The sequence below is a fragment of the Zingiber officinale genome, chromosome 3B, assembly GCF_018446385.1.
Source record: "Zingiber officinale cultivar Zhangliang chromosome 3B, Zo_v1.1, whole genome shotgun sequence".
Lineage (NCBI taxonomy): Eukaryota > Viridiplantae > Streptophyta > Magnoliopsida > Zingiberales > Zingiberaceae > Zingiber > Zingiber officinale.
The window spans coordinates 6,962,201-6,972,534 of NC_055991.1; the positions used below are offsets into that span (position 1 = coordinate 6,962,201).

At 35.5% G+C, this 10,334-nt stretch overlaps 2 protein-coding genes across 2 annotated transcripts in view; one reads left to right on the top strand and one right to left on the bottom strand.

The window, feature by feature from the left end:
* Positions 1–10,334, top strand: part of LOC122055714 — a 28,286-nt gene that overhangs the window by 15,634 nt on the left and 2,318 nt on the right. The window lies entirely within an intron of this gene.
* Positions 685–8,108, bottom strand: LOC122055715 (probable galacturonosyltransferase 7). The gene is made up of 9 exons (XM_042617282.1): positions 7,579–8,108; positions 7,281–7,309; positions 7,133–7,192; positions 6,338–6,461; positions 6,188–6,243; positions 5,618–5,913; positions 2,323–2,680; positions 1,689–2,234; positions 685–1,509 (listed from the first exon to the last, which is right to left on the bottom strand). Exons 1-9 carry the CDS (start codon positions 7,733–7,735, stop codon positions 1,228–1,230), a joined length of 1,908 nt encoding a protein of 635 aa, XP_042473216.1. The 5' UTR covers positions 7,736–8,108; the 3' UTR covers positions 685–1,227.

Genomic DNA, 10,334 nt, shown 5'->3' on the forward strand with positions numbered 1-10,334 from the left:
AATTAAAAAAAATATCAAATATATTCAAATTATGTTCAAATTTAATAATTTTACTAATCAAATTTTTTTTTAACCAGTTCGAAAAACTCATGAACAAATTTGAATGATTTGCACCCAAATATAGATGCACGTTGTTTACTCGAACGAAGAGAATGCCTAATGTTTTTCAATATTTGAGAAGTTTTAGTTAGCCTTTTAGAATTTCGAATGGACAAATGACTCGAAAGAAAGGAATGAATGTTCAAATTCATCCTCTTAGGCAAGGAGAAAAACACGCTTGATATTTAATACTGAAGTTTCAACAATCTTTGAAACAAAAATGCCATGCTATCATTTTTTAACCAAAATTATTAAACCTTTTTTATTTAAAGTTCAGTGCATAAACTCTTTAAGACTTTGACATTTATTATTTATTTATGATTTAGGTAACCACAGGAATACAAAAAAACAAAAAAAAAATCAAGAAATTATAAACCAAACACACCTACGAACAATGTCATTTATTGTCTCAACTGTTAATTTCACTGCTGAGTCGCATGGCCATTGTAAGCTTAACAAAATGAAGCCTATTCAAGAAAGCTTCATAGTTAGAAGGGGGCAGTGAAAGCTAACTTACTTCCGCACAAGCACACTGCAAGTAATTGGCAAGTATTCTGTGAAAACAGTTTGAAACAAATACTAAGATTTTAAATACAAAATGGTTTTTTATTACCAAGTTAAGCGGACACAAGTTTGTCGAGAATGAAAACCCTTGCTCGGGTAGAATTAGTAACAAAGAATTGCTAATGTGAGACGGCAAAATATACCCTCATCGTGGAGTGAAATGGAATCAACAAGGGTTAGGGGCAATAATAGGGGGCCAAAAAAATCGATCTACACTGGTCCAAGTACGGCATCGATCCAGTTAGAAGTGCCAACCTACTACTCTTCCGACTATATAACAAATGGATGATATGCAACCGGCTAAGATATGGACTTACCTGAAACGCCGTTTACGAGATCTATACTCGCAGCCTACTTCCTTAGATGTTCTTCTTGCACGACGACTTCTGAGTGTTTGTGAACCAGCAGTGACAAAAAAAAACTCCTTTTCCAATTTTTTTTATTGGTTGACTCTTGATGGTTGAAGTGTTGGTTGATGTCTCAGCAGCAATTGCAGACAAAAATGCAGGCAAGTTTTTGGTCTCCTCTTCAATACAAAACTAATACTTGAGCTTGTGGCCGAGGCTATGGGTTAACATTGCATTCTTCCATATATCGCTCATCTCGTGTAAGGTACTTCTTCCAGGAGTTCTTGTATTTGGGAATGGCTAAATCGAGCCAAGGCTTCATGTTGCCGTTGTAATGCAATGCCGCTGCATTCTTCACAGAGTCCTCAGAGACTTCGTAATCATGGCCAAGCCCTTGCTGAACTAAAGTATTGTCGAGAGCATATATATGACCGTGAAAAGCAAGTAAATTTGCAGGAAGTGCAGTAGCTCTCCACTGTGCCTCATTTTCCTGTTTTAACTGTCATGGGGCAAGGAAAGAAAAAATAATAATTAGACAAATGCATTTTGAATGTTACTAATTTGAGTAAAAATAACGAAGAATTCTATACCAGTACAGCCTGAAACTAAAAATAGGACTATGGAAACTGGAATGGTTATTGATATTACAAGAAACAATTTCTAATCCTAGGCAATTACCTGATCAACAATCCTTCCATAAACTCCAGTAATATCAAGTTCTCTCCATTTCTCCAAATCAATTATGCTTACGCCAGACATCCAGGCACAAGCGTTACTGTCATACACTGCGGTGCCCAGATTTGATTTCAGATGGCCCAGTTTTACTCCACAAAACTCAGTAGCGCCGATTACTTTTCCACCTAGATCAAGATTCCACAAAAAGGATATGTCCTTTTGAACAACCACATCATCATCCAAAAGAACTACCTTCTTTAGATCCTTGAACATATCGGGAAGAAGAAAGTGGGAATGACCAAATACGGAGAGGTATTTAGTTCCCATCTGCAAAGGGGTTTGTTGTGAAGTAGCGTGACTAGAGATTCGGAACTCCTCTGGCATTGACATCTCTCCAAAGTCTAAGTTGGAAACATGATTAGACTTTAGCTCATCAAAGTTCATAATGTGAACGGTTGCATTTCCATATGAGTGTCTGACAAACCAATGTTTCATAGAGTAAAAATTCTGTTTATCTGTTATCACGTGAATGACGATGCTATCAGATTCCTGTAATACACAGGAGAGAAGTCGTTAAAAATTATGGAAGAAAAATCTTCAAAAGAGAATCACAGGAAAACAGGATCAAATGCCAAACCTTAGAATTTGTCACAGTAGAGTTGATAGTGACCGATACTGCTAGTATATTTCTTGAGAAGATGACATAGTGCAGATAGCTTGGATTGACACTTTTAGAAGCAGATATATGCTCCACATTAGATGCTGGAGATTTGAAGAACTCTACTGTCAATCTCATTAAAAGACAATGAAAAGTTTTAGACATGGTCTGGACACCAAGCTGATATAAAAATGCACTTTGTTTCATATGAAAATGAGCTTCATCTTCTGTAAGATCAAGGATCTGCCTGAGTTTCCTATCAACATTATTGCAATCAACAGGGCATGACTTAGCTTTTGCAATGACCTTGTCCATATTTGCAATCTTCTTCCCCACACTAGAAAGAGAATATGTTAATGATTGGATCTAAATGGCAAAAGAAAAATTGAAAGGAAATGCAAAATTTTCATAAGATTTCCAATGGATTAATCTCATGAAAGATAAATGGAGATACCATCTCTTGGAACAAGAGAGCATCCCAATCATGATATTCGGATAACAGTTTACTTCAAGTTAAATGCTCTACAAACAAAATAGTGTTATGCTGCTTGTTTCTAGGCTCAATTTATTCTTGACATCGTCAATATTCTCATACAAATGAGAATATCACTTCAAAGGAAACAATGAAGCAAGCAGGAAATCCTAATTAGCATTCCATAGCAAGTCTAATGGCAATCCCTGTGTTTTTTCTATCAACTAAATCATGATTTAAAATTTCGTATCATGCTAGACGAAATGGGTGAAATTTGTCAATCCATCTGCCATTCGGCATTGGTACCAGTACTACACCATGTGACCATGGGACGCCGCGATCTTGCGGCGACCTCCGCAAGCCCGAGGGGGTGCCGCGATCACATTTTTTTTTCTTTAAAAATATTTTATTTTATTTTTATAAATTTTAATACTCAAATTAAAAATTTATTTTAAATTAATATATTTTATATTTAAAAATACCAAAATGATATCGTTTTGGTCATAAATTGAAACTCCGATATAGCACAAAATTTTAACCAAAAAACAAATCACAAATATAGGAACAAGTCTTTTTCAAAAAAGACAAATAAAAGGAAAAAAAAAAGCAAAAGTAGTCCTACACATGATGTCACTTTCATTTGGGCCCCTTCATTTTTTTCTTTTTGCTTAAATGGTGTCCGTTAGCTTTCAAATTTAAGCCATTTTAGCCAATCTATCATTGTTTATTTGATGGAAACAGGAGAGACGTTAACTAGAATAGCTGGTTAACATATTTAAGCTAATGTTTAGTTGAAGGGGATGGAGAGGGGAAAGGACAGAACGATGTCTACTTCCATGCACAGAAAGAAAGATGTGTATTCCTTTGTTTTGTTCACTTGGAAAGCATTATGGTAATCATGGTATTCATCCCACCAAAATAGTTGTGCCAAAATTGCAAAGAAAGAAGAAAAATGTTGTTCATTGAGAGGACAAACAGAGCCACACTACATCCACTTCAGCCCATCACCCAATGAGATTCTCCATGTTATCTCCTTGCCTATCCGATATACTGCAGTCATCACCATGCTCTCTCGTCAATGATGGCCGCTATTTCCTTCCAACCACATATACTTCAACAAACAATGGATATCAAAAAAAGGTGAGCAATGATTGAAAAGCAGAGGCTGAGAACTTAGCTTCTTGCACAAGCAGCAAGAAGATCTACAAAATCCCTTCTCCAATTTGCGTATAATTTCAACGAAAATACATGAATGGACATTTCCCATCCCCTTCTTTCTCTTCTTTGCATCCACCACATTTTGGACTAAGACAATCAATACGGAAAATTGTCAGAGAATTCCTAGACACCTCTCCCACACAAATTTTGCACAAAGCAAATAGCAGAAGGGGCTTCTATAATTCTGTTCCTTATCCATCACTGCTGATCCCACATCTACTTTGCCAAAGTACACAAGGCCTTAAATGCATTCTTACCTCCTTGTTTTCCCTGTCAACTTACTCTAATATACTCCAGAAATTTTAACAACTTCCTACTCACTCTTCCTCTACCTCTAATTGTGCTAGGATGCAACACAAGGTTATATGCCTTAGTGAGTTGGTGACCAAGGACAAGAGAAACAAGTATACATGAATACTATCTTGAACAATAGACTGATGCCTTATAAGATTCTATAACCCAAATAATTATATTATACCAACTCTAACTAGGACTAGGGAAAAAACAGAGATTATGGATAGTTTGGATACATACAGAAAAATAAAAATAATATTAACTCAGATACCAAAATCAATCTATTTTACTTGAACCACTTTACTTATTTGCATCACCCTCCCAGTTCTCTTCCTCACTTCGTTTGAAATCCTCTTCCACTAGCTCTTTCAACTTCTTGTTCCTCATGGATATAGAGAAATAAGGCTTGAAAAAAGTTCAGCTAGCAACTTCCCCTTAGCCTAATCACTCAATCATAGGGCAGCTTCAACTTTACATGTATCTGCAATAACCTTGGCACACCAATTCCATTCTCTCTCTTCCCCATTCTGTTTAGACTATGGGATTGCATTTATCCTCCCTATTTACTCCAGTCAAACCTGCCCTTGCAGTACTCCAGCAACATTACAATATCCTTTCCCAACCTCTTCTAGCTAGCCACATTCTCATTTCCTTTGAAGTTAGCCTCAAAAGGGGTCATGTACCCTTAATCCTTATCCTCACTAACTTAGACATCTTCTCAGTCCTTTCCTAATCATAAATTTATTACGGGCGGGCGAGGAAAGAAGGCATAGGGAAAAACTCATGGAGTTTGTTCTAGGTCCAGGCAGAGATGGCATTTTGTTTAATGGACCTAGGGTGGGGTGGATGTGTAGAAGCTTTTCTAAGGAAAAACAACTGGAAAGCCAACCAAAATCTGAATATTTAATAAACTAATCATTTAATCATGGGACTGTTACTAAAAAGATATTACTACATCTAAGATGTGTATTCGTGTGGTGAGAAAGGGGCTACCTATGTCAAAATAGTATATTATGCTAATCAATAATACACACCTCAGATCAGGCACTTCCCATGTGATCAGGAGCTTAGGTAATTCCAATAATTGAAAAAAGTATTATCAGCCATTTGATTAGAACTTCCTCTAAGTCTTGCTAATATTCTTAGTTGGCTCCAACATAAAAAAGAAGGGTGGGCCACTAAAATGGTCGTCTTTGAAACAATCAAAGGAATTTTAAGTGTTTTTGGTTGATTTTATCAAGAACAAACAAAGATGTCCATAGATTCCAAGTTTTATAAGAAAATACTCACAGCGGTGGTAGATCGAGATCAGAAACTGCTTCACTAAGCATGCGCTCATGATCTTGAATATTCAGTTTCAATTCACGAGTCAAGGTTTCCTTTCCTTGAATTTTTGCGATGCTAGGGTAATAAGCTCTTGCCACAAAAAGCTGGTCCTTGAGTCTCTTAACAATAGAATCTTTCATAACTCGTCTATGTTTTCTGGACCAAAGACAATAGCTTCCGAATTCATGTTCACAAGATCTGTCAGTCTCATATACACTCATAACTATATCATGGCTCGGCTTGCTATCTCCTACACCAATCTGGAAAAATAACAGTAATTAGGCAATCTAAAAGAAGTATAAAATACAAACCATCTAGCATAAAGAGCTAAATTAGTAGTATATAAGTGAAAGGATGAGATAAGGTAAATTCAAGACATTTACGTCAAGAAAAATAGCACTTCACTTAGCATACAAATAATCATCATCCAGACTTACTGCACATTGCTACCATATTCAAGTAGTAGTTAGTTTGGTACGTCAAACTAATATTTCAAACAATATTCTCGAATTGCTCAAGGTGTCAAGAACCTACTTTAGTATTAGGAGATGAAGGCTCTTTTGAAGCACCAGCATGTCTTTTAACAGGACCTGCAACTCAATGGTCAAGGATGATTAAAAAGAATATAAAAAGCATACAGACGTTAGGTAAGAAAGAATTCACATAGAAATACCCCTTACATACCGTTTGATTTGAGCTCATCACCCCTTGCCTGAGAGCTATAATTCTTGAGTTGTGATGTGGGTGAAACAAGGGTTTCCTTGATTCTCTTGCTCAATTCCTCAGGAGGGGGCACATGAAGAACATCCTGATAAATAAGCAATTAAAACATACTTTAAAGAAAATCTGCCCTTAGAAGTCAACAATACAAAAAAAATAATAACAAACTTGCATTAACTTTAAATTAAAGGTGTTCGTTCATAGATGGATCAGTAGTTACAACTTAAACGATAAAAAAACCTAGGAGTTAAATTATAGACTACAAGAATAGGCAACCTCATAAGTGACCAAAGCAATGAAACCTTGGAATATGTGGAGTAAGGTTAGTTAGAAAGTTAATACAGAATATGTCTGAATTCCAGCACTTACTCATCCATATGCTGACTGGACAACATAATATAGATAATTGAGATTAAATCCAATTATAATTACCTATGGATAGAGACGGGTAGCTACCATAACCAAAAGCATCTTCATTATTCTAGTAATAGAAGATCAACATATACAAGCATAGATTAATGGATAATATACTGGATAATTATTATCTCCTGCTTCCATTTCTCCTATTTATTTCAATTCTGCCAATACATACATACATACATCAACTATTAAAGGAAGCAAAGAAGAATACTATCAAGTTCAGATCAAAGAAATTATACAAGGTGTTGCAACTGCAAATAATGATACAGAATTCCAAGTATTATATAGGATGAAAAAAAGCAAATCATTGTCAACTTGAGATAAACAGCAGTAGAGAACCTTCAATGAGATCAGCTCTTGTTCGAGAGTCACATTGCGGTAAGTGTCAAAGTTACTTTCCTGGATATTGATGCAAAAGAAAATGATATCAACTCAACAGATCAAAACCGAAAACCCAAGATAACGCAATCATAACAAATTCTCTGACCTGCTGGGAGCGAACATCGGCTAAGTATCCTGCAGAAAATCACAGGTACGATATAAGAAAACTTCACCAACCACATTTCAAATTCAAAACAGACAATACTATTAAAATAACAGCAAAACCCCCCAAAACATTCAACGGCACGATTCCACAATCCAATCACGACTACAAACTGGACCGGATCAGGAAGAATCATGTTCCGCGGCGAGATGCGGAGGATATAAGGGGAGCAGCTCGCCATAGCGAGATCTGGGCAGAACGACTATGATTTAACGAGGAGAGATCTGGCGGAATGACGCACCGGAAGGGAACCGGTTCTGGAGGCCGAGGAGGAACACGAGGGGGACGAGCAGCGAGAAGAAGACGAGCGCGAAAACAGCCGCTGGCTGTCCCTTCCACCTCCGCTTCGCCGCCTGCTGCGCGGCGGCGGACAGCCCGCCGGGGCCGTAGCCTTTCATATCACTTCGCCGCTATCTCTCCGCCTCACCCTCTCGTACCTTCTCCCAATGTAGAGGCTCAATCGCCGTCGGATTCCCCTCTCCTCCTCCTCAACCAAATCTCCCTTCTCTCTTCCAACAAACCGCGCGGCTCTCCGACGATTCCGATCGCGATTGCATGCGCATCAATCAACGAGCAGATCTCTGGATTTCTCTTCCCCCTTCCGAATCTCGCTCCATTTCGATCTACGGCGACAATCTGGAGTTAATCTTCGCCTCTTCGACGATTTGGAATGTGGATTTGTTTCTTTCGAAAGTGGTACACGAAACTCAGAAGAAATAATAAGGAAAGAGGAGGAGGAGAGAGAGAAGGCGGCGAGGAGGAGAGAAAGGAGGCAGCGGAAGCCAGGAGCGATTGGTAATTATATAATTGTTTTAAAAAAAACAGAAAAAAAATATATTTAAATAATAAATAAATAAATAATACGCGATCAAATTCAATGACAGTTTCATCTTTTTATGTATTTTTTTATTAGAATCGTAAGGACATTTCTTTTTTTATTTATCATATAACTGTACTTATTTTGTAAATATACATAAAAATTAAGAAATTATGTGGTAGCAACTATAGATTAATAAAAAATCTGATCGAAATTATTCAATATTATATTATAACATGGCTTTTACTTTATTCAATAGTAATAATATTGTATTATATCACATAGAGTTCGTAATATTTATAATATGGGCATTTTATCTCGGTTAATATTGATCCATTATAATCAGTATTATATCATAATTGTTATAATTGATCTTGTAGTTACAATTTCAAAAATAAAGTACAGTAGTAAGATGGACCTACAATGAATGAAAGAGAGATGCGGCAAATTCTAAAAAGGAGCGTTTGGTTTGATTTTTGGTCAAATAAAAAAATTAACCCACTATGAGGATGCACCCAAATTAACTTTATGCCCACGATATAACGCGAAAAGAAAACGAACTAGCCAAACTGTCAAAGTAGGCAATGACCTGTTTGTGAGCAAGAAGAAGAAGACAGTAAGTTGGCAAGGAGACAGTGAACCTGTCTGACGATAGCAATGTGTAATCTTTACAGCAGTCTTTAAAACCCTGCAGAGGTGCTGGCTCCGGAAAGGAATAAAATTGAGAATGAGAATAAGAATGATAGAAGTGGAGAATAGGAATGAAGGGATTTTTATTCTCCTTATTTTGTTAACTAATGGCTCATTTCTAAATTTGGGGTATTAAATCTGTAAGATCCACCATCAATTCCCTAAACCAAGCACTATTTTCTATTCTTTTTCTATTCCCTACTCCCATACCATCCAACCAACCGCCTCTTAAATCTCAAATTTTGTTCTTCAACAATAACAATAATCAAATTTTATTTCATTAGATAGGTCGACTATATATGCTATATGAATCCTTTTGTATCATTAAACTCTATGTCCTACTATATCAATAATATCATCATCTATAGTTAAATAAATTTTATTATGTTTTATTATTGTTAACCAAGTTTTTTAGTTTATGTGTTTGTCATATTTTCATATCTTCTAACTGAAACATTTATTAGTCATCTATGTACATATTCATACTATTTTAAATGTGTCTCTCATAAATTTTCCTTAATAGATGTAACTTTGATTTTCTCTCTAATATTATCATTTCTTATTCTGTCCATTCTCGCATGTCCACAGATCCTTATCTCTGCAACTCTAATCTTTTACTTATGTATTCGAGTTATAATCCAATATTCAACTTCATATAACATAGCAAGTATAACTGTAATTTTATAAAATTTTTCTTTAAATTTTGAAAGTACTTTATGATCTATAAAATACCTGACACTCTCCTTCATTTCAACCATCCTACTTATATTTTATGTAAAATATCTCTCTCAATCCCTCCATCATTTAAAAAAAAAAGATCCTAAATATCTAAAATTCTCAGTTCCGAACAACTCATCATCTTCTATTAACAATTGTCAATATAATATTTAATATTGTTAAACTTAAATTTCATATATTATGTCTTTATTCTACTAAACTCAAAACTTTTTCTCTATTATTCCCACTAAGATTCGCCTTAAACCTTTCACTTTTAACGTTTCTCGCTAAGATTTGAGTTTAACATTTACTCTTTCACATGTCTTATCTATCAAAACAATCTCATTCGTAAATAACATGCATAGAACTTAGAGTTGATCCTTCACGTAACCCTATTCTTATGGAAAACGCTTCAATTAATCCGCCTCTTCACTATTGTCATTATATCCTCATACATATCCTTAATTACTTCAATATATGCTATGTTTACACCTCTCTTTTTTAGAATTTTCCATATAAATTCTATTAGTATTATATCACAAGCTTTATCTTAGGTAGCCCCCAACACCATGCTATATAAATGTTGTTTTATTGTCAAATCACATACATAATTAATACATCATACCCATAACAGGAATGGTTTTAAGAGCTTACTTTTCAAAGTGCTATATTAGCTCCCAGTTATAGTGTATGCTAGCTGTGTTTAACAGTTGGATCAAGTTGGTCTTTAATATGGAATATAAACTATAGAAAATAAAATTGTTGAATTTTAG